Genomic DNA, 25374 nt, shown 5'->3' with positions numbered 1-25374 from the left:
AATGATGACGATTATAATTTCGTCTATTGCCACGTCCATATCCATTGATACATTCATAGTAATAATTTTGTCTTCTTTCAGACTTATCACATACTGCTATCACATTCTCTTAAGGGAATGAGAATGGAGCAAATTCAATGGGACGGGTTTCCACTTTTTGTGCCCATAATCATACATGAATTTGATCATGGCAAGACATAGAAATTTTTACCACTTCAGGTTGTTATAATTTCTTAGAAACTCCATTAGAGTTATAATCAAACTTTGTTGTCTTTGCTTGTATATAACATCAAATTATAGAATTTCAAGAATTTAAAAGAGAAAAATAAAGCAAAATACTTACCTTAAATCCAGAATTTAATCATGAAGGAAGTTCATGGAATAATTGACAATCATTATGCTCAATCCCAAAGCTTCTACTCAATTGGTTAGAGTCTCGTGCTGATAACGTGTTGTAAAACAATAAAAGAACAAGAGAAATATTGCAGAGAAAGAGAGAGAGGGAATTCTTATTGAATTTTGGGGTGAGTTACAATGGAATAGAACCCTCTATTTATAGGGAGAGGGTGACTTAGCCACCAAGTAATAAACCCTAGAATCTCTCTAAATATAGACATTCACCATAAATAAAATTCTATTTATAACAATTGTAATATTTTTGTTCTTGTTGATCCTATTTTTCAATTGTTAGTTGTAGTATATATTAATATACCTATTATAAAAAATGCATATCATTTTAATTTTTGATTTTTTATAGTTTGAGTTAGAATTTAGGGAAAAGTACAGAAATAGCCAATTTAAACACAAACTTACCAACCTCTAGCCCAAAATTAAACACTTACCACCAAAAGTAGCCCAAAATTAGAGATACACGCAAGGAAGGATTCTTCCGTCCGAGAATCACGCTTCCTTCCAAGTTTTTCAAGCGTATCAATTTACCAGATCACGACATTCTCTCCCTCTGTAAATCACGGCATTCTCTCCCAAAAAATTCTCCAAAAGAGCTCCAAATCTCACTCAAAATCGATCAATTTCACTATATCCTTTCGCGATTTCTGTGTAGATACAACTTTCGCGATTTCTATGTAGAAGGAACTGCGATCTACAATCAAAATCAATCAAGAAATTAGTGAGTTTTAACCTAATTTCAGCTACTTCAATGGCATGGTGGCCGATGGAATGTTGACAACAACTTTGTAGATTACAATTCAGATGTTGTAATAGTTACTCCAAATATAAGTTTTGAAGATTTTGTAGAGGTGATTTCGAAACGACTTATGATAGATACTTCATTGAATGTTATTGAAATCAAATACACTGTCCAAAACGGTTCTCCACCAATAGTGATACACAATAGTATCTGTATATCTTGAGTTGAAAAAAAGCTCGGAATTTACAATGTATCCCCTTTGTATAACATCGAGTGAAAGGGATATGGACATGATCTGCTACAATTCAAATTCTGCTATGATTTCCTCAGAACGTGCACAAAGTTCAGTTATAGAGGAGAGATACAATGACGATACAATTAATATGATCGAGTTTGGGGATGGAAAAGACTTGCACGATACAGAATCTGATGAAAATACAATAATAACTGACCCTCAACATATAGATGTAAAAGAAGGTCAAATTTATAAAGACAAGGCTACGATAGTCAAAGTCATGAAGCACTTGGCTAAAAGGAAAAATTTCAGTTTAAGGTGCATAGATCAAGTGAAAGCAGGTATCAAAATATTTACTGTATAATTATGTATCTCAATGTATATCGTAGTTAATGTTAGAAGCATAATTATGCAAAAAATAAATTGTTGCTTGTAAGTTTGTGGCTGTACACTTTTAAGTTGTGGTTGTCACCGTCTAGTACTGTATAGTCATTGTATTTTTTTATCTAGTATTGTTGATGGCAGTGTGTATCACTATATATCATTGTATTTCATATCGCTCTGTTTATTGATAGAAAAGTTTATATCCTTGTCGTAGGTACTGCCTAGTATGTATCAACAACAACTGTGATTGGTATTTTAAGTCTTCCAGCCTGAAAAAAGCAAAACTTTTCAAGGTCAGAAATTTTAGCAAAGTTCACTCATGCCCGCCGAAAGACAGATCTTACGCACAACGTCAAGCTACTGCAAAACTCATCGGCAGTCTTCTGATAGACAAGTATAAAGACCCAAAAATAATATACACTCCTAATGACATAATTGAGACATGAACAAGCAGTATGTTCTTCAAATGACATATATGCAAGCATGAAGATCGAAAGAATATGCAGTTCAAGTACTGAGAGGGAACCCGAGCAATCATATGAAAAGCTTCCAAGCTATGCTGGTTCTTACAAATCTTATGTCGGTGGTAAGTTTGAAAAAAACAGAGGAAGACTTGTTCATGTATGCTTTCGTTGCACTATATCCGTCTATAAAAGGATGGCAGTATTGCAAACCGGTTGTTGTTGTAGATGGAACCTTTCTTAAACCGACATATAGAGGAACATTATTGATAGCATCAACACAAGATCCAGCAGGTAATATCCTACCACTCGCATATGCCATAGTAGATTCAGAGAATAATGCTTCTTGGGAGTGGTTTTTCGCGAGGTTCAAGGATGCATTTGGGTAAAGGGAGGGAATGTGCATAGTCTCGGACTGGCATGAGGGCATTGAAAATGCAGCGGCAACATTGTATCCACAAGTACCTCATTGTGTCTGCATATGGCATCTATGGAATAATGTAAAAAAAATTTACAAGAAAAACCATTTGCTGCTCAAAGACATATTCTTTGCTATGGCAAAAGCATACAGTTGAGAAGTTTGATTACCATATGGCAGAGGTAGAGAAAATTGATAAGAGGGTCAATGATTACTTAATGAACGTTGGGTATGAAAGATGGTCCAGAGCACATTCCACTGTCAACAGAACATTGACGATGATTTCAAATATTGCGGAGTCGATCAATGCAACGCTCAAGGATGCTAGGAAACTCCCAGTACTGCCTTTGCTGGACTACATAAGGCAATTGATCGGGCGATGGAATGTTACAAACCTAAAGAATGCAGTAGAGTCATTTACTGATCTTGAAAAAAAATATGATACAATGCTGATGGACATCTTGAATTGTCACATCAGATGAAGGTATGACTGGAATCTGTAGATACTTGTGCATAGAATATGTAATCATGCCGAATTCACGGATCTGTTATATCTTCAACCTTTGTGTGATTCTGTTAAACTAGTGTCCACCTGCACAAAAGCAAAGGCTTTCAATTTAATGTAGCATCTATGCCTACCCCACTGCTGAAATATTGGTTGGTTTGACATGACATTAAGCTATTTTGAATCTTGTAGGCTCTCTAGTATATGTATTTTGAGGGTATCTGCTTTGTCACCACTAATGACAGTTGATAAATTCTGTAGGTGACCCCTTCGACGAGTTACTTATATTCAGTACTTGACAAGGGTAAGCAGAGAATGGTGTTTCTAAAAGATCGAACTTGCAGCTGTAGAAGGTTTCAGTTGTAGAAGGTTTCAGTTGGATGAGCTGCCATGTGCACATGCTTGGGCAGTATTAAAAATACAAATACATTGATCACATTGAGTATTGTTCGGTGCACTACACTAGGAAGTACCTATTGAAGACCTATGAAATTCCAATTTAACCGCTTCCTGATGAAATCACATGGAAAATTCATGCAGAAGTTCTAGATTAAAAAGTCTTGCCACCAGACGTGACTAAAACAATAGGAAGGCCAATGAAGGGGAGGTGCAAGCCAATATCTGAAAGGGAACGAAAAATGTCGATTTCATGTGGAGAGTATGGAGAAGAAGGTCACAACAGGAAAACTTGTAGAAATAATCCAAAGAGAGGATGAAATATGTCAAACTTAGAATTACTTGTTATTTTACTTTACTGAATATCATATAGATTTAGAAGAATGCATTATATCAAGAAATGTATCATTGCAGAATGTCGTTTGAATTTTAGATATAAATAAATATTTTATCTATCATTTAAAATCGTGTTGCACGTGTATTTTTTAAATTATACATCTGTTTGATTAAAAAGTTGTATCAGCTATGTATCATATTTGTATCATCTATGTATAGCTTGTGTATCAACTATGTATCTCTGTGTATAGGCTCTTACTCTTGTCTGTATTTGTGTAGTAACAAAGCTAACTAGTGGAAAATAGTCGTAGTAGCTAGAAACTATGCAAATAGTTTTAGAAATTTGCAAATAAGAGTGTGGCTTCATCAATACATATTTCAAAACCAAACAAACCACAGAACTCATTGTTAAGAAAGTAAATGTGCAGCAATCCAAAATGACTGTATCATCTATGTATCACACTGTGTATCATATCTGTATCATGTGTGTATCATGCATGTATCTGCAAGAGACAATGTATCACAAACTACCGTATATTTTCATATCTTTGATTCACAACACATAATCAAGGGAGAAAACAAATAAACTAAACTGCAACACTCCAATATCGCACTGAAACTCATTAAACCTTTATTACAGAGCAAACATATCATTTGCCATACAATTCTTAAAAGTATTCATAAAATTCAAACACAAACAAATCTGATCCATCTTACAATAATGACAACATAACAGAACACAATACAAAACGAAATTATAGAGTTCATCCTACAACAATGACAAAAGTAACTACTAAATCTACTTCCGCGACTTATTCTGTCGACCAATAATCTCAGCATCACTTTGTGCGTTCAGTTCCATCTTCTTTCTAGCATATTCCCACAAGAGAGCACCAAATCTGCACCGGTCTGCATAGGCATTGAATTTTTTAGGAGGCGTCTCGCCCTCAAAGAAATACTCGGCAAATGATGCTACAAATACACCGCAATAACTGCAAAAATAAAAAGAACAACAATTATCAAACTGCAGAATCTAAAAATAAAACAGATTGTTTTGAAAGAAATACATACGCTTCGACTTGTTGAGGCAGTCCTTCAACCAGTTTTACATCAAAAGGGGTAATCAAGTCCTTTGATTTGTAGACACCAGTGCGCCAATTGATATCTTTTTTATTTAAATAGAAATGCTTGTGCACGAAAAAATGAGGCAGCAAAATAGAATACTTAGCCACGGTCTTATGAACTTTGGCTTGATGAGCAGCTCCACCGCGCATAGAGTCATACATATAAATGCACCTATCCTTGAAGGACATCACAGCCATTATCCAATGCCATTGTTCTGCAACATTAATTGGCATTAAGACGTACTCGACAGTGTGCCATGGAACATTGGCATCCAAGACAAACACCTGAATATACTCTGCAATGACATGTTCCGGATTGCACACATCACTGTCTCCATTTGTAGCAATAAATGCCTGCCGCAACTCATTAAGTTTCTCGTCGAAGTACCAATCTGTGGTGAATGTTACAGGTAGGTCTTTGTCAAACTTCCCCTTCTTCCTCAGATAATAGAACAAAACATCAATGTGCTTAAACAAAACATAACATATAACTAATCACTGAAGGCTCGTAAGCTTTAAGCAGTTACGGTTTTTCAAACCAAAATCACAGAAAACAAAGAAAAATGAATGCTACATACTACCTCTTGTGCCAGGCAATAGCAATTAATAATCTGTTCTAACTTAAGATGATTGAGTGTTCATGTGTACACTAGCTAAATTTTTTTTAAAAACTGTAAAAGTAACTTCTTACATACCGAGTCATCCAAGGGCTGACCATTATATGCCAAAACGTAAACCCATTTTTTATCTTCAACATGATATACACCAAGATCATAAGCAGGATTGAGTTCACTAACATGCTTCGGGCAAATTTCATTCCTGGTAACATATATACACAAAAGAGATACAGTGATTTGATATAAAATAATGCTATAAGTGACAATATATTAAAATATAAAACTGAACAAAACTCAGAAGTCGGAAACATACTTCTTTCTGGACGTCCCTTCTTTGACCCACACATCAAATACGTTCAACAAATAGTTGTTAACGCCAATTCCGATTTTTCTTTGAAAAGGATGCTTAACAACATAAATTTGCTTTTTTTCTTTCGCTGCAACAATACCAGTACTGGAACCTGAATAAAATACAGTAATGAACGGAGACTGCACCGCCTTTGCAGGACATCTCTTCCTTTTTTCCATTTGCGGCGATACTTCAGGAAGTAATTCAGGCTGGTACAGAACAATCTGAGATTCAGCAACCTCTTTCTCAGATTGTTCCTTCATGTCCCCTGCCACCTCATCAACACTTGTAGTCGCACAAACAACGCCAGTCTGAGATTCGGAAACCTTTTGTTTCTCAGATTCTTCCTCCGTCTCCCCTGCTGCCTTATCTGTAGTCTCACCAATACCGCCAACATGCGCTACATCTGGTGTGAAAGTTACTTTAGCAACAAATATGTTAACTTTCACACCAGAAGGTCCTTCCATGATATTGACACCTAACTGATCTGCTGTATCGAGCACAATGTTGTTACGATGATACTCACTAGTATCTCCTAGAGAATGTGGAACATCTTTGCCTTCACTTCCACCGACCTATTTTTTTTTTAAAAAAAAAAAGAATCGAATTATCAAAAACAACAAAGAAATAAAAAGGGAAAAGTTCAGAATGCACAACTAAACACACCTTACAACCATCCATTTCAACATCTTCATTGCCACCAAATTCCATATTGCTCACAAAATCATTATTGTCTTGATGACCACTGGTGTCTTCCTCTGGATGTGTATCATATTTGACTTCGCTTGCACCAAGCTATTTTTAGAAAAAGGATACAGTAATTTAACTAAAAAATAAAAAGAAATGCACAATGGAAAAGAAACACATACCTTGGAATTTATCAACTCAAAGACTTCCTTGAATTTTGTCAGAAACATATTCCATGAAAAAATTTAACTGCTTATGGAGCTACAAGATGAAACAAATAAGAAAGATAATAGACTTTGAATATACAATTTTAATAATACTTCCAAAAAAATATATAAAAAAGAACAATACAAACTTGTTTCACATCAGCTTTCAACTTCTGCAACTCACGGTCATAATCAACAGGTTGGACACCTGACGCCTTTTTTGGTGGGACAGGCTCCTTAATCTGTTTCGGGGGTGGCGTGACAAAATCATCGCTACCATCAATAGGAAGTTTTTCCTGCTACGTGATGTCAAATACTTTTGATACTCATAGGTAACTTCAACAGGCAAAGTAAATCTCCTTAGCTCTTCAATTGTCGGAGAAATATTTTTAAACTGCAAATGTAACCAAAAGTGCTTCGGTCCTAGATGTATCAAAGATGTATAAAAACTGTATCTTTGATGTATTAATGTATTATATATGTATATCCCATCAAGAAATAAAAGCTGATACCTTATTCCCTGTGTTGTGAAGAAACTAGTAGAGAAGTACTCACGCCTTGGCCTGTCTGTCATTCCCAATTCAATATGCGTGGTGTATGATCTTCAACGCGAAAAACAAACTTTTGATCAACTACAATGCAACATTCATAGAACCACACTTGCAGTGCAAGAGGAAATCCACCAATCCTATAAAACTCAGACTTTCCTCTCAGCATGTCCCTCACCGACTTCATTAAAGCTCGAAACGCAATCTTACCCCAGGGAAACGATACATACTCACCACTCTCGACAAGATGGAAATCACGTTTACTTATAAATGTCTTCTGAGCCTGAGTGGACATTAGGAATGTGTTTATGAAATAAATGATTGCAATCTTAACTACGTCTTCATCATACTGCCATTTCTTCTTCTCAAAACAATCAATAAGCGACTTCTTTGACACCACTTCAAAACCAGAAAAATAAGTATCCACCAACCTATTGGGTCCACTGAATTTACCCTCAAGATGTTCATTACCACAACAGTTTAAACCACTTAAAACACCAAATTCTCGAGGACCAAAACGTAAAACACATTCGTCATTCAATTTCACATAAAATTGATCACACTTATCTTGAACCAACTCCCTAAACATTAAAGAACGAATAAGTTGTACCTGGATAGCAACTCGAGGTAAATCAAGGAAATAGCCAAAACAGCTTTGCCTAAACATCCGAAGCTGGACATCAGTCAACTTTGACTATAAAACCGATACGATGTCCACATTAGTGTATGATGACCAATGAGTAACAGGAAAATGCTCACCAGCTGGAATATAGAGCTTCCAAGGCTACAAATACATGACACGAATTAAAAACAAACAAATACAAACTAAATCCAATTTTAAAAGAAGATTCAACAATAGAAAAAATTATAACTGAAATTGTATGTACCTTACAAACTTTGTCATGAATTTTAACTTTTTCTGCCTTCTGAATCTTACTTTTTTTGGTTGACACCCAAATTCACTTCGTCCTCCACAACACGTTTTCTTTTACCTTGATCATCATCCACTCTAACCCTTTTGTTCTTCTTTTTCTCAGATTTGTCCAACAACATCCTTTCGAGACTCTAACACTTTAACACTGTCGAAACGATTTTGTTTATTCGCATATTTCGTTCATCAATCGATTTCTCAACTAAAACCGGGGTTGAATGAGGAGATAAACTCATCGACCTAGTTTCTCTTCTCATGTTGCTCGATTTCTCAATTGAAACTGACTTTGAATAAGGTGATGAACTAATCGAACGAGTTTGTCTTCTCATATTGCTCTGTTTCACAGTTGAAACTAGGTTCAATGAGAAAAAAATTTAAAAAAAATATACGAACAAACAGTTACAGAAATTTGAAGAAATTGATACGACTCGACCAAAACTGACAAAATCGTCTATAACAGGTTCATATGATGAACTCTAACTAAACAATTCAGTCGCAAAAGCCTAAAGAAAAGCAACATCGCTTCTACAAAAACACATGCAATCCGAAAAATATACAAAACAAGAGGTTTTCTACCTAGAATCAGACGAAAATAACCGCAAATGTATTTTGTTTTGTCGTCAATTTCAGCAATTTTGGTTCAATTTAGGAAAAAATCGTAGAAAGAGAGGGAGAGAGAGTGAGAGATAGAGAGAGAAAGAGAGTGAAAACTCGGTGTTTGTATACAAAAAATAACGGATACAAAAACTGACATTAATTAAAACTATTTGGGCCAAAAATGATATTTGGGCCTTTTTTAGTAGATATTTTGTTTTGGGCTATTTTTGGTTGGGAAAGTTTGTAAAGTGACAGTTTGGATAATTTTCCCTATAATTTATACGAGTAATTTGTCTATAACCAAGGGATAAAAGGAGATATTCCATAGAGATGTAAAGACCAGTCATCTTTTAATACAGGTTTAACGTCTGAAACAAATTAATACAAACTTATTTGAAGTTATCTTTAGGTCTTGTTATTTACGTGAGTTGGACTCCTCAATTTAAAGAGAATCTGTTATGGTATGTTAATCTTTAGTTGCCATGTATTGTTAATCAATTAATCCTACTATGATTTGTACAATTTGTTATAAATATTGCATATTTTTTTCCCTAAAAAAGAAGCCAAAATTTGGATGAGTTGCCTCAGTAATTTTATTTTCCAACTTTTCTTCTAGCAGTATCAAACGACAGGACAGAATGAGCTTGAGTAGAATAATTCATTAATATTTCGTTCTGTCTTTCTTGGAACTAAACGTAACGTTACAGATTGAACTGCACAAACAGTTATAAGTTTTATAGTAGTGCCAAGATCAAGGCAGCAATCATTTAATTGTATATACGCAAGAGTTTAGTTTTATTGTCTGTCAAAATTTATACGCTTTTATTAAAATACAGATTCCCTTTAAGATTTGCATACAATAGAAAAACATAAACAAAGAGCACATCTACTCTATGATAAAATCAAATAAGTTCACATTTCCTGAACTCTCAATACTCCCTGAGAATCACCAAATTATCCAATCGAATAACCACGTTCCAAAGCATCTCTGAGATTAATTTGATCGATTAATTGATCGTAAAATACATAGACACAAAACTCCTGCAGAAAAATGATGAAACTGCTAAAACCTTGGCTCAGAAACCTGGCATCCTATATTTCAAGCTATTCTGAACTCTACTTCACATATTCTTCAACACGTCGTACTGCCAAAAAAATTGAAAGACACAAGAAAATAACTTTGGCAGGTGTTTTCCATATAGGTACCTCAAGGTTCCAAAATTGGGAAACAATGATAAACAAGATAGGGGGGGTCAAAGCCTAACTCCCGAAATCACAACGCGTATTTCACTTCTAAAAAATGATATGGCGAAGTAATGGTATGGAACATTACTTTATGTGCCAAAGCTACGGTCTCCAGCATCTCCTAATCCGGGGATAATAAACCTGAAATTTTATCAATCAGAAAACAGTAATGACCTGATGAAATTCTGCTATTTAGAGAAGTGATTAAGGTAAAAGGTTGTTTGACGATTGGTTACCCTTTGTCGTTAACAGTTGGATCAAGTATTCCAGCATATACGTGTAATCTGAAAAATCAAGAAACAAGAAATCAGGATATCGACTGAAACACATCAAATACATAAAATACGTAAAAGCTTTTTAGTTATTGAACTTGTTACCCTGGAAATTTCTCACTGAGCTTTTGGAGAGCAGGAGGAGCACCAACTGCACATATCTGAATGATACAGTTCGTGTAATCAGCAAGTTGACGAGACAAATATAATTGAGACATCAAACTAACAATCATTGAAGAAATGTTCATTCAGGGTATTTCCAGTTTTGGTAAGCATCGACTATTGAACCGACCTAAACTCCATATAGAACCCCCATTTTTTACACATTGCAAGATGAGGTTTTCTGGAAATGCGTAGCAAAATCTAGAACTGTTTGACAGACCAAAGAGAAATGTAGTCACAACTGTATTTAAACATGCAGGTTTTGCTGCAAAAATATCAGTCTCAATTTCTAACGCACCATTGACAATCACATCATTTGTACCATAATTTTCTTTGATCCTCTTCCCGTAACAAAGAAAATAGGGTGGAAGTTTCAAATACCAGTATATATATTTGTGTCTGCATGCACGTGTTTCTTAAGGTCCTTACTATCCAACAGAATATTCTTCAAATATCACGTCAAAATTAAACAGGAAACAGGAAATTTAGTACCCTTCACAGCATGTCAACAATAGCAAGCAAATATTTTAGCAAATAAACGTATATATAAGGTGGGAACTTACAACTTTAATCTGACTATTGTCAACCCCACGCTCCTTTATAAGGTCGATGGCTGCAACTATTGTACCACCTAGAAATATGAAGAAAATCTATTCAGACGAGAAAACAAATCAAGTGACAATATCCTTTAAAAGCATAAAACTGAAGGATTTATAGCTACTACGACAAGAATACACATGTTTGTCAGTACATACTATGAGACACACATCCAACTACAAAAAACTGATATAAAGGAAACGACAAATGTTTGCCACTAAAAGGTACACCAACCTGTCTGGTATCAATTAATAAGGACTCCTTGGTGAAGATATCCCGGGATGTACTTCCTTCACAAGACTCGCAAAGAAGGCACATAGCCATGAATACTTGCAAAGATAAAGGTTGTTACAACCCCAATGGACCTTAGTTACTAGCTCTTATTAGAGAACCTAGACTCCAACTCCTAACTAGAAAAGGAGAGGGAAATTGGTTATGGTGTATCACTTCAGCACAACTATTTAAGCATGTCTGTTATAAGAAATACGTGCTCCTTTACTCCAAAAAATGGCTAAGAACGAAGCGAAGTTAGCGGTTACGGCGGCTAAGACTGCAGCATTTTAATGCTTGTATGAAGAACTTGGAGGCAAAAGAGGGGATAAGAGGCTGTAGAGAAAGGAAGGCCCGTAACCTGGACCAAGTGAAGTGCATCAAAGACGAGAAAGGCAGAGTTTTGTTGGATGAGGCACTTATTCGACGAAGATGGCAGACTTACTTTCATAAATTCTTCAACGAAGATGGGGATAGGAACATTGTGTTGGGTGACCTGGAACACTCCGTGAGTCGTTGAGACTTGGGGTATTGTAGGCACATAAAAGTTGAGGAGGAAAACGTGTAAGATGAGTAGGGGAAGAGCAACTGGGCCAGACGAAATTCCGGTGGAATTCTGGAAAGTGTGGGTAGGGCGGGCTTGGAGCGGCTCACTGGGTTATTTAATGTCATTTTAGGATGAAGAAGATGCCCGGAGAAAAGAGATGGAATACGATGATCCCGTTGTATAAGAACAAGGGTGATATCTAAAATTGCAAAGCCTATCGGGGTATCAAGCTACTAAGCCATACTATGAAAGTCTGAGAGAGGATGGTGGAACTGAGGGCGAGGATTATGTCTATTTTCGAGAACCAGTTCGGATTATTGCCGGGATGTTCTACAGAAGCTATTCACCTTGTTAGGAGAATGATGGAGCAGTATCTATACTATATTAAAAGCACGAAGGCCCTTAGCGAAACGTCGTTCGCATTTTTTACCCTTTAAAAACATATTTCATACTAGACTAAATAGTCATTTAATTACTTTCCTAATATTTGGAAATAATTATTTAAGTATTTTCCTAATATTTAGGACTTCAAAATCAACTAAATATTATGTACTATTGAATCCTTCATTGTTTAAACTTGGTAAGACAATATATTTGTAAAAGAAAACTAACACCCAATTAAATGAAAGGAGGAAAGTTTCGTTCCCTTAAAACACTTTTTAATGTCGTATAATTTTAGTAAAATAAAGTTAATTGAAAGAGAATAAATTTAAAACTACAAATAAAGTCTTTTGCACATAGCCCTTTTAGGTTTAGGAATTCTTATTTTATTGTGATAGAATTATAAAATAGCGCTATTTTAGCATGAATATTTCAAAGGATATTCACAATCCACCGTACAACAAGTAACTTTAAAAAATAATTAAAGGTTAAAAGTTCCCCTTTTCAACTTAAATTGTAGACGTACATTTGAAATTTATTAGTAAAATTTAAGTCTAATTTTTAGTCTACAAATATTGAAGTGTACATCGTAAATGAAACCTATAGTTTTACCTACCACTAAGTTTACAAAATATCTTCTTTACAAATACCTAGAAATAATTATGAACTAAAATAATCGATATCTATATGTATATCTATCTATAGTACAATATTAAAATCATAAATCCACTTACGGAAATGTCATTCGTCATTTTTGCCTTCTAAAAAAGATCTCATACTAGACAAAACTATCATTTACCTAATTTTACTAATATTTAGGACTTTGAAATCAAATGAAACGTTATTTATTAAAACTTTTCATATTTAAATTATTATGTAGGACGCCCTAATAATTAGGACATTAAGATCAACTAAATTTCTTCCTTGTATAAATTGAAGTTCTAATTTAGGTCCAAATATATGAACTAACTTATGTTGAAATACTTTTAGAACCTCAAAATTTTTAATATCTCAAACATGTAATCAATTAAAAAATTTCTAATCTCAAAGCATTATAATTCATAGTTTGTCCCTTTTAACATTTAGCGAAATATTGTTCGCCTTTTTTACTCTTGAAAATAAAACTTGCACTAAATAAAATAATTAATTAATTATTCTTTTAAGATTTAAGATTTTAAAAGTAACTACAATTCGAGTTATTAAAGTTTTCCTTATTAGAAGTTGGTAATATACCGTATTAGTAAAAGGAAAATAGTAAGGCGTTAGTTTTCCTTAATACAATAAATCACGTTAGTTTTATTGTTAGAAAACTTTGGAGCACTTTGAGCTCCTTTTAGGTAGAGCCGTCAAAATGGGCTTGGACCGTTGGGCCGCTAGCCCAGCCTCAGTTAAGCCTCATAGGCCACGGGCTTACTTAGGCCGGGCTTAAAAGCCTCATTTTTGAATGGGCTCCAAAATTTCTAGCCCGGCCCTGCTAAATCACATGCTAATTGAATGGGTATTTAAAATACGTATTTAAATAAAAATACGTATTTAAAATATATAACATATAAAAAGTATATGACACAAAAAATAACAAAAAGAGTATCCCAAGCTTAAAGCTTATTAAGCTCATCATGTTAAAAGATCAAAGTCTTAAAACGTTAAAATTTAATTATTCTCAATATTTAACTAATTAATATTGCATACATATTGTAGATGTAGAAGAAAGTGAAGATGTTAAGACAACCTTCTCATAAGCGGATTCAAATGTGTTCGATGAAGATAATGATGTGTTAGATATCCCATAAGCGTCATGGGCGTTCTCTTGAATAGTTTGTTTTGAGTTTTGGCTTTTAGTGAATGAAATATAGTCTTGTCTTTTACTTTTTTAGTGTTTATTGTGATATATTAGAACAATATAAAAAGTTATTAAGTTTTGTAAAAAAAAATTCAATAAGATTTTTTTAACTTTTAAATGTTTATCTTTTCTTAGTTTAAAAATTAAAGAAAAAAAATATAAAATTATATTTTAAAAAATGATGAGCCGGCCCGTGGGGCCCGTGACCCACATAGGGCTGGGGTGGGCTGATCATTATAAGGCCCATCAAATTGGTGGGCTAACCCAGCCCAGCTCGTCAATTGCTAAAGCCCGCGTGGGCTGGGCGGCCCCGCCCATATTGACAACTCTACTTTTAGGTTTGAAGTTTTTTTGTTCACTAAATTTTAATTTATTAATTATTTAAAAATATTTTAGATAAAAATTTCAACCACTTTCAACTCCAAATTATCATTTAAGTGTAGTATATTTACAAATTTATATATTAATATCAAATATAGGTTCAAAAGAAAAACTTGAACTAAAAATAAGGATCGAGCATATTAGAAAATTTAATTTCCTAATTAAAACACTAACGGCACTATATACAGTGGAGGTCGAGTACAGTGGTACCGTTGTACAAGAACAAAGGTGATATCCAGTGTTGTAACAATTATAGGGGTATCAAGTTACTTAGCCATACCATGAAAGTCTGGGAGAGGGTGGTGGAGGTGAGGGTGAGGAAGACGACGTCTGTTTCCGACAATCAGTTTGGGTTCATGCCGGATCGCTCCACTACGGAAGCTATCCAACTTATTAGGAGATTGGTGGAACAGTACAGGGATAAGAAGAAGGATCTGCACATGGTGTTTATTGACTTGGAGAAAGCGTACAACCAGGTTCCTAGGGAGGTGCTCTGGAGATGTCTTGAGGTGAAGGGCGTGCCGGTAGCCTACATAAGAGCAATCAAGACATGTATGATGGAGCTAAGACCAAGGTTAGGACTGTGGGAGGCGACTCGGAGCATTTTCCGGTTGTTATGGGATTATACCAAGGTTCTGCGCTTAGCCCGTTCCTATTCGCCTTGGTGATGGACGCTTTGACACACCATATTCAAGGGGATGTGCCATGGTGTATGTTATTTGCTGATGACATAGTTCTAATTGATGAGACGAGGGCCGATGTTAACGAGAGATTGGAGGTTTGGAGACAGACCCTCGAGTCTAAGGGTTTCAAGTTGAGCAGGTCTAAGACAGAGTACCTGGAGTGCAAGTTTAGCGCTGAGTCGAGGGAAGTAGGCAGGGACGTGAGTCTTAGGTCACAGGTCATCCCGAAGAAAGATAGCTTCAAGTACCTTGGGTCGATGATTCAGGGGGACGGAGAGATCGACGAGGACGTCAAGGACGTCACTCACCGTATAGGGGCGGGCTGGATGAAATGGAGGCTTGCATCTGGAGTTCTGTGTGACAAGAAAGTGCCACTGCCACTCAAAGGTAAGTTCTATAGAGCTGTGGTTAGACCGGCCATGTTGTATGGAGCAGAGTGTTGGCCGGTTAAGAACTCCCATATCCAGAGGATGAAGGTAGCAGAAATGAGGATGCTGAGGTGGATGTGCGGGCACACTAGGATAGACAAGATTAGGAATGAAGATATTCGGAGGAAGGTGGGTGTGGCCCCTGTGGATGACAAGATGCGGGAAGCAAGGCTCAGATGGTTCGGGCACATGCAGAGGAGAAGCCTTGATGCGCCGGTAAGGAGGTGTGAGCGGTTGGCAGTGGTGGGTACGAAAAGAGGTAGAGGGAGGCCTAAGAGGTATTAGGGGGAGGTGATCAGGCAGGACATCGTACGTCTGCGGATTTCCGAGGACATGGCCCTTGATAGGAAGGTCTGGAGGTCCAGCATTAGGGTTGTAGGTTAGGGGGTAGTAGCACTTTCCTTACTTCGTTCCGGGGGCGAGACGGGGTTGGATTAGGGTTGATCTTAGATAACTTGCAGTTTAGGCTGAATACACTCTGTACTTGCTGTTTATCTTAGCCCTGGGCCTTAGATACTGGTTACTGTTATTGCATGTCTTTCATCTTTTGGTTGTTATGCTTCCATTACTATTACGGTTGCTACTGGAGTTACTAATGAGTTGTCTTTTCTTGTTTTCTTTTTTATTTTCATTTTTCTGAGCCGAGGGTCTATCGGAAACAGCCTCTCTGCCCTATCGGGTAGGGGTAAGGTCTGCGTACACATTACCCTCCCCAGACCCCACCTGGTGGGATTTTACTGGGTAGTTGTTGTTGTTGTTGTATACTACACTTAAACATTGGGCAAACTTTGAAGAATGAATGTGTATGTTGTTCAACTCATGTGAACTAAACACTGTATATTTTAACGTTGATGCATAAAGTAATAGATTTTTCTAAATATTCAATCATTATTATGAGGTGGAAAAAAAACTTATGAGTTCAAGTCTATATTCAAAATTTATTTTTTGTTCTTTACGAATTTTTATTGACAGATGTAAAATTCACGTGCAACGCACGTATACTAAAACTAGTAGGGATAAAAATAGGGATTTACATACAGTGTTCATCGACTTAGAGAAGGCTTACGATAAAGTGCCGAAGGAGGTTCTGTGGAGATGTTTGGAGGCTAGAGGTGTTCCTCTTGCATACAATAGGGGGGCTATTAAGGACATGTATGATGGAGCTAAAACTCGGGTGAGGACAGTGGGAGGGGACTCGGAACACTTCCCAGTTGTAATGGGACTGTTATTACTTGTTGTTGCTTTCGCTTCGGTTTTCTGATTGCATTACTTAGTATAGTCTTGTATTTTCGCTTCGATTTTCTGATTGGTTTGCTTGTTATTGCCTTTCCTTTTATCATTCCTGAACCAAGGGGAGTGTTGTGAAGAGCGTGAAGCGAGGAAAAACGACAACCCCCATTTCGCTTAAAGCGAGAAGCGAGAAGCGAAGCGCTCGTTTTGTTGAAGTGAAGCGGAATTTAAAAAAAATTAAAATAAATACTGCATAGACAACACATGTAATTGTAAGCAAATGTTCAATACTTCAAAGTAAAAACTAAAGAGTAGCATCAATTAAAGCACAAAATGAGCATCTTATTCTTCTACAAGATTCTCAAATTCTTGTATTCCACTATCATTATTATATTGCTCATCATCTTCTTCAACTTCTTCTTCTTCTTCATCAACTAGGGACAAAGTATATAAAAATTAGAGGAAGGCCAGTAATTCTCAGTTAAAAACTGGGCAGAGAAAGAAGAACCCAAGGATTGGCATCAGTTCTGAAAAAGAACCGAAAGTAAGAAAAAAATTCGCCAATATTTCGCTGCTTTTTGGAAGTTTAAACAGTGAAAGAAAAAGAAAAAGAAGAAGAAGGAGGAAAATCAGAACATACCTCTTGAAGTCTTGAAGTACTTGAAGTTGAAGAAAAAGAAGAAGGACCCTAGTTGATGCTTTCAGATTCTTTCAGAAATCAGAAGTAGATGAAGAAGAAGAAGTCGACCAGACCAGTCGCTGCTGTTGGAAGAACCCTAGTCGCTGCTCTTTTTAATAAAATCTCGTCCAGACCAGTGTTTTTAATCACAAAATCGCATTTTTAATAAAATAAGGTTGGGACTCTGTTTTAAAACAGAGAAGCGGGCGCTTCTACCGCTTCGCTTCGCTTTCCCGCTTTTTAGTGGGAAGCGGTCGCTTTTCCTGACCTGAGTCGCTTCACCCTGCTGAAGCGTTCCCCTTCACGCTTCTCCTCGCTTCTCGCTTAAAGCGATGAAGCGGCGCTTTTTTAAACACTGGCCAAGGGTCTACCGAAAATAGCCTTTTTGCTTTCTTAAAGGTAGGGGTAAGATCTGCGTACACACTACCTTCCCCAGACCCCAGTTGTGAGATTACACTAGGTTTGTTGTTGTTTACTCCAAAAAGTACTACACAAACAAAAACCCATGAGGCCAGCCTATAATTGTGTATAAATTCAGCTTAATTGCACTTCAGCAATTTGGCAGTCACAGAACACAATTTAGAGAGTGAGATAACAATATAACTGGAGACAGGAGTAGAGCAAGCATAGTTCAGGACAAGAAGTTTTGAATAAAGTTTTGACGAAATTGTTATGATACTGCATGAAGTGGAAATTTATGTCTTACCTAACAGTTATTCGTAAGGTTAAAAACAGTGCTTGCTGATTTTTCATCCCTACAGGGAGTTAAGGGGACAAATTTGTATTGACAAGATACAGCGAAGTAATACAACTATATAAGTACTATAACAGGCAGCATCTATTTTCTACTGGTCAATCCATCTGCAATGCTCAACATAAACTTTTTTGTGGATAAGTAAATACTAGTAGAATCTGAGCTTTTAGCTAGAGTAGAAAAAAATAGAACGGATATGCGGCAAAATGTATTCACGGAAATTCACGAGTTTCTTAAATATGAAAATTACAGAAATAAAGGGGAAAAAGATGTTGGTACCAGTTGCCAGCATTGGGTCTACAACAAACACACGAGAACCTTCAGGAAATTTATCGGGCAACCTACAGGATGGACGAAAAGTGTTAGAAAAAATTTACCAGATAGTTCGTCGGCCAAAAGAACAAGAACACTCCAAGCTCAAATAAAATAGAAAATGGCGCAACAATTTGTACTTATCGTGGGAAGGCAGGTCATACTTCATACAGAAACCTAGTGCCACATTATACAATAGTAAGCAATAATCCAGCTTCAAAAAAGATACTTACTTGTTCAAGTATACAGAGGGCTGAAGTGTTTCTTCATTTCTGCTAATTCCTTAATTTGAAAATGAACAGAAAAATTAGCAATGGAAAAAACACAAAAAGAACAAATTACAGGACAATATTTGGAGCTTAGATTGACATAGTTTAAAGCATGATTGAAATTGAAACTTTGTTTCAAATGGCGGGGGGATCCCGTGCAAATAAGCGAGCATTATCATGTACATGAGACACGTATGATGCAGTCGGCTGTCATGTCATTATAAGTGCAATCACCTTAAGATTCAATCACCAAATTTATCTATAATTTATACTCCAATGAATATCCACACATACAGGTAAGGAAGATGAGAGATTATAGTTTCCAATGCTAAAAGATGATGATAAACTTGTCTTTACCCAGATGATAAGTTTTTGTTGCAGGAAGAATTGATGATGCATGCTCTGCAAGAGCCAGACCAGCTCTCAAGATAGGAACAATCTGTAAACCAAGGTAGTAGGTGCATGAATGACCATGGCGTGTCTTCAAATTAATCTTTTATGAAAGATTCTTTCTCACAAATATATATGATAAAAACCACAACCATTAGAGTTGTCTAGTTTTTAGGTTTTGTAAAAAAACCAAATTTGGTAACCATGTCATGAACCAATTGAGAGGCTGGAGAAGAAAGAGGCAATTTGAAAGGAATAGCCGAATATTTGGACTACAAAGATGCAGAAAATTTAAAGCTTACTGCAACAGGTTCCCTTGGATCAACAAACTCCACAGATGCAACACCCATTGGTGACTGGATCTCTCCTGTTATGATAGGCTGCAATGATGATGATAATTATTTTAATTCAACATTTGGCAAAGGAAGATTGTTCATTAAAACCATCAGCATCACTATAGCTTAGTTGTAGATTAGGTGGTTTTGTTTTACTTCAATTGCAAGAACATCAGAACAGAATAAGTCATGTTCAATTTGAACATCCAAATTTGCTATATTTAATGAATTTGGACTTCTGCATTAATAGAGTTCCATGCATAATAACAAAAACAGATATTCTCATAACTCACCAGCCAATCTCTTGATGCTTCATACATAAGCAATCTACCAAGTTCAGACATGGCATTCTCTACAAGAAAAATATCCAATTGACATATCTTTTGATCAAAAGGACAGCCAAATGAAATATAAATGCAGATATCAAGGTTGCATCGGACAAAAAGTGCAAGTACCACACATAGAATACATGCCTGAGATGTTCGTCCATGTCCTACATAAACCTCAAATATAGAGTAACGGGTAGGTGCACAACATTATTATTTAAGCCTAAAAATAGTTTTTAGGGTCAAAGCAATTAATTTTATGTTTTGGGGCACAAACAACCGATTTAACTCACTTTTCCAAATATAAACAATATAAAAAGGAATAGCAATTACAACAACAACAACAACGACCCAGTATAGTCCCACAAGTGGGGTCTGGAGAGGGTAGTGTGTACGCAGACCTTATCGGGGTAGAGACGCTGGAATAGCAATTGAACAAAATAATTGAGAGATAAAAGGAAAGAGAAATCTTGTTGATGTTAGTAGCAGTTTTTCTGCATAAGCTAAATATTGATTTGCCAGAAATAGAACAATGATATTCAACAATGCAATTGAGAGAATAATTGAGTAATTTTTAGACGGGGATACAATGTAAGGAAAAGGGTTTAAAATAGTATTTCTATCCGTAACTGATTGTCTTGTCCACCTCCTGCCCATTATTGTCATTTATTATATGCTGCATAATTGATGTAGCAATCGATGGCATAATAATGGCAAATTCCGTGTAAAATGATTCTTTCCTTATTCGTGATTATGAACGATCTTTCATAACAGGCCTGAGCCTTTTTCTTCATAATCAGTTTCGGGACTAATAGTTACAGTACTAATTTAGCTCCGAATGTATTTTAAACATCATTCTTCAATAACTTTGCCGACATGTGTTGTAATCTAATTTATTCACGTGGCAAGGTTATTTTCCACTAATACAGATAGTCCCCTCAATCTCCGGATAATCTTAAATGAATATTCGGGAAGTGGTAAGTTATTTATGGTGGGAATGCTTACCGCTCTTCCCGAGATTATAATGACGTGCTGCAGAAGTGATGAAACATGCGCCTCTTCATTCAATGCTCAGAACACGTGGCGTAATATGATTGGTAGTCCAATGATGATGTAACTCTTTCCTATAAATACGAAAACATAAATCCTCAAAACCTTCTTCTACCTTTGCCTTATTCTTAGAAATTCTCTTTTGCTTTTTCGTTCTTTGCTTTCAACCACCTCTTCTTCTCTTTCTGCTTTTTCGTTCACGCTTTCATCCTCTTTCTTCATCCCTCGCTTCCAAACTTCTACTCATCGTGATGTCATAATGGATGAGCTTCCTAACGTATAGCTCTAGTTAGGTCTAGGAGAAGAGGAAGAAGACTCCGTAGCCTTGGCTCCATGGTGAGTAGAGGCAACAGAGGGAAGTTCTTTCACAACTTCTTCTACCTCCAAAACTTCTTTTAAGGGCGAAACCAAAGCGAAAGATACCACAAAATTTTGGCTGAGCCTTTAGTCTCTGAAATTATACCACCAGCATTTTCTTTTGCAGCCGACTGTGCTGGGTGGAATAAGAAGATTAGTAAAAAGGATGGTTGTAACGGTCCAATTGACCATCTCCCACTTCTTCTCAAGGAGTGCCGTGGCAGATCAAATTTACCAGTCGAAGCTCCTCGTGAAGACGAATGAATAACCAACTATCGCGAAGGTTATTCATTCGTGTATACTTATCGTTCACCCTCGGGTTCCAACCTGCAATAGACTCGATAATCATAGAGTTTTGCCGAAACCTCAACTTGTGTCTTAGTCAGAGAGGCCCGATAATTTGGAGAGCAGTGACGTGCCTTCGATATTTGTCAAGTTTAGTTTCGGCGAATTTCACTCTTTGCAAACTAAACTTCATCATTCAATACCATTACAAATGAAAAGGCAGGAAAATACGCATGATATAGACATGTTTATTGTGGATCTTCACTTTCCAACCAAATGTTTTGGTAATGAACTTCCAAGTTCTTTGCTCCACGGGAGCGGAAGACAACATTAATGTAACCCAATCATGGAAACTCGGGACTTCCCCAAATATTTCTATGGTCATTGCAAAAAATTTATAAAATAGTATGTGGGCATTCTAAATAACAAAAGCAATTTAAGTGCAGTGAAGGAAATTACATCTGTGATTCCACTTCCCCGAAAATGGAAGATTATCATGTCTACCAATTATAGGGTAGGAACAACTACGAACCTTCTGTACCACACCTATCATGATCCTCTTCGAGATTGACGATAACTCGTTTGCTTTGTGTCGTGAGAGTAAATACACCAAGCACGAAAATTTTTGGGAAAGTTGAAATGGGAAAGATGGCAAAGAGTGAATTTGTCGAAACTAAACTTGACAAATAGCAAAGGCACGCCACTACTCTCCAAATTACCGGGCCTATATGACAAAAGACACAAGTTGAAGTTTTGGCAAAACTCTATGATCACCGGGTCTATTGCAGGTTGGAACCCGAGGGTGAACGATACGTATACACGAATGAATAACCTTCGCGGTAACTAGTTATTCGTTCGTCTTCACGAGGAACTTTGACTGGAAAATTGGATCTCTAATGACACTCCTTGCGAACAAGTGAGAGATGGCATGACTTGATAAGAGAAGGGTGTCCTTTTGACTAATCTTCTTATTCCACTCAGCACAATCGGCTACAAAAGAAAATTTTTGTGGTATAATTTTAGAGACTAAGGGCTCAGCCAAAATTTTGTGGTATCTTTCGCTTTGGTTTAGCCCTTAAAAGAAGTTTTGGAGGTAGAATAAGTTGTGGAAGAACTTCCCTCAGTGGAAGTAATGCCGCCTCTACTCACCATGGAGCCAAGGCTATGGAGTCTTCTTTCTCATCTCCTAGACCTAACTGGAGCTACTACATTAGGAAGCTCATCCACTATGACATCACGATGAGGAAAAGTAGCAGGGTTGGGAGAAGCAGAAGGTTTGGAAGCCATTAGAGAGATGAAGAAAGAGGATGAAAGCAATTAACAAAAAAATAGAAAGAAAAGAAGGTGGTTGAAAGCAAAGTACAAAAAAAGAAAGTAGAAGAAAGTTTTGAGGGTTTGCGGTTTCGTATTTATAGGAAAGACTTACATCATCACAAATCGTCCTTATGGAACAGTTACAGAGCTTGAAAGCATAGTACGAAAAAAGAAGGTAGAAGAAGGTTTTGAGGGTTTGTGGTTTCGTATTTATAGGAAAGACTTACGCCATCACAAACCGCCCTTATGGGACAATCACTTCAAAGTTACATATCCATCAGTGGATAGAAAACCGCTGCAAATCTCAATTAGACTACATTACGTGTCAGCAAAGTTATTGAAGAATAAAGTGTAAAATCGGAGCTAATATTAGTATCGTTACTATTAATTCCGGAACTGATTATGAAGAGAACGACCCAGGATTGTTATGAAAGATCGTTCATAATTACAAATAAGGCAAAAATCATTTAATATCAGATTACACGAGATTCGTCATTATTATGCCATCGATTACGCATCAGTTATGTAACGTATAATAAAAGCAATAAATGACAGTAACAGGCAGGAGGTTGACAAGACAATCCGTTACGGATAGAAATATTATTCAAACTCATATTCCTTACATTGTATCCCCATCTGAAAATTACTCAATTATTCTATAAATTACATTGTTGATTCTCATTGTTCTATTTCTCGCAATTTAATATTTAGCTTACACGGAAAAAGTGCTACTAAAATCAATAAGATTTCTCTTTCCTTTTATCTCTCAATTATTTTGTTCAATTGTTATTCCGTTTTATATTATTTATATTTAAAAAAGTTAGCTAAATCGGTTGTTAGTGCCCCAAAACATAAAATTAGTTGCTTTGACCGTAAAAACTGTTTTTAGGTTACATAATTATGACAATTGAAGGTGCCAAAATGCAACGTGGTAGGCCTAAAATCAGTCTTAGATAAACTATACACTCAAATTTAAAACCAATAAATTGAATATTCAATTAAAAATAGCTTTTGACAGTTATATAGATAACGGCAACTACACCTTAATCACAAACTACAATGACATTTATATATTATTAAAAATATAAAAACATTAACATTTAAAAGTCAGTTCCTTTACATTTAATTTCACATTTATCCATTAAAAGAGACACTATATTTCACTTTTAGGAATAAATTTCAAACAATGCAACCAAATTGTTTCAGCACATAATAAAGGGTGATGCAAAATTCAGCAACAGACTCAAACTTCACCCCTCAAATATTATCTTTCTTCATATCCAGTTCAGCATAATTTTTAGCAAAATTTAATTTCAGCATTAAAATCTTTTGAATGAAAAAAAAAGCTAAAATAAATTAGAAAAACTTCACATACTGAAAATGGGGCTAGGCGTCTGCTCATTTCGAAGAACCGAAACCCAGTGCTTTATCAGAGGATGTGGTGGAACAAACACCTAAAAAAAATCAATCAATTAAACTAACATCACCAATTAAATAAAATTTGCTTCTGTATTTATTTACTAAAAGCAACATTTTGTCCCATCATCAGAAAAAAGTTAAAAGAAAATCCAAAAACTAAGATTCCACTACATTATTTATCAAAACACAATATTCTGAACAACCAAACAAAGCGTTAGATGAGTGAACTTTACTTACCAGCATTCTATTACCACTCATCACTTTGTTCTCCGCCGCCATTGAACACACCACAATTCCCCTTCGTTTATTCGAATTAGAAATCTGCGCTCAAAATAACAAAAGCATAAAATTTATTTCATAGATTACTATCTCAAGATTACATGAATCTTCATATGTCATAATCTAGTCGTCCATTAATTAGTAATCACATGTTAAAATACACTGATAATATATAAAAATCTTTACAATGACCATGCAAAAAAAAAAAAAAAAAACTCGCAATGGGTATATACCCGTAAACAAAATCACAGAACATAGTGCATATCTCCATACAAATCAAATATATAAAAGGGGTAAAAGGGATTGTTAAGTGGGGTTAATTAAAGTACCTTTTTGTAGTGAAAATTGAGGTTTTGCCGATAGCGAGAGGCGGCAGGGGAAGAGGGTAGTAGTGAGAGAGAGGGGTCGGGGGGTAAACGGTAGGGGTGAGGGGTATAAATAAGGGAGTGGTGGGACGCCATTGGTAAAAAAAAGGTAAGCTGAGAGCTGAATAATTTTAGGTGGATTGGGTATCTTCTCAATTTCCTGGCTCTTCGGGACGGGTGAAGAAGGCTTCTCTACGAACAAGCTAACGGTGGGGATGCTCTTTTTTTTTTTTAACTTTTTTTTTGGTTTTTACCTTTCT

At 36.0% G+C, this 25374-nt stretch overlaps 1 protein-coding gene across 2 annotated transcripts; it reads right to left on the bottom strand.

The window, feature by feature from the left end:
* Window positions 9815–25337, bottom strand: LOC109229458 (uracil phosphoribosyltransferase). 2 transcript variants are annotated; one of them, XM_019394900.1, is made up of 13 exons: window positions 25079–25337; window positions 24708–24791; window positions 24427–24505; window positions 20013–20071; window positions 19687–19764; window positions 19352–19433; window positions 18959–19007; window positions 18693–18754; window positions 11187–11254; window positions 10567–10622; window positions 10426–10473; window positions 10278–10330; window positions 9815–10089 (listed from the first exon to the last, which is right to left on the bottom strand). In XM_019394900.1, exons 1-12 carry the CDS (start codon window positions 25208–25210, stop codon window positions 10279–10281), a joined length of 849 nt encoding a protein of 282 aa, XP_019250445.1. In that variant the 5' UTR covers window positions 25211–25337; the 3' UTR covers window positions 9815–10089; window position 10278. The 2 variants fall into 2 exon arrangements, with proteins under 2 accessions (XP_019250445.1, XP_019250444.1); XM_019394899.1 differs by having other exon boundaries at window positions 9815–10330.

The sequence above is a fragment of the Nicotiana attenuata genome, chromosome 7, assembly GCF_001879085.1.
Source record: "Nicotiana attenuata strain UT chromosome 7, NIATTr2, whole genome shotgun sequence".
Taxonomy (NCBI): Eukaryota; Viridiplantae; Streptophyta; class Magnoliopsida; order Solanales; family Solanaceae; genus Nicotiana; species Nicotiana attenuata.
This window is presented reverse-complemented; position numbering and strand designations above follow the sequence as displayed.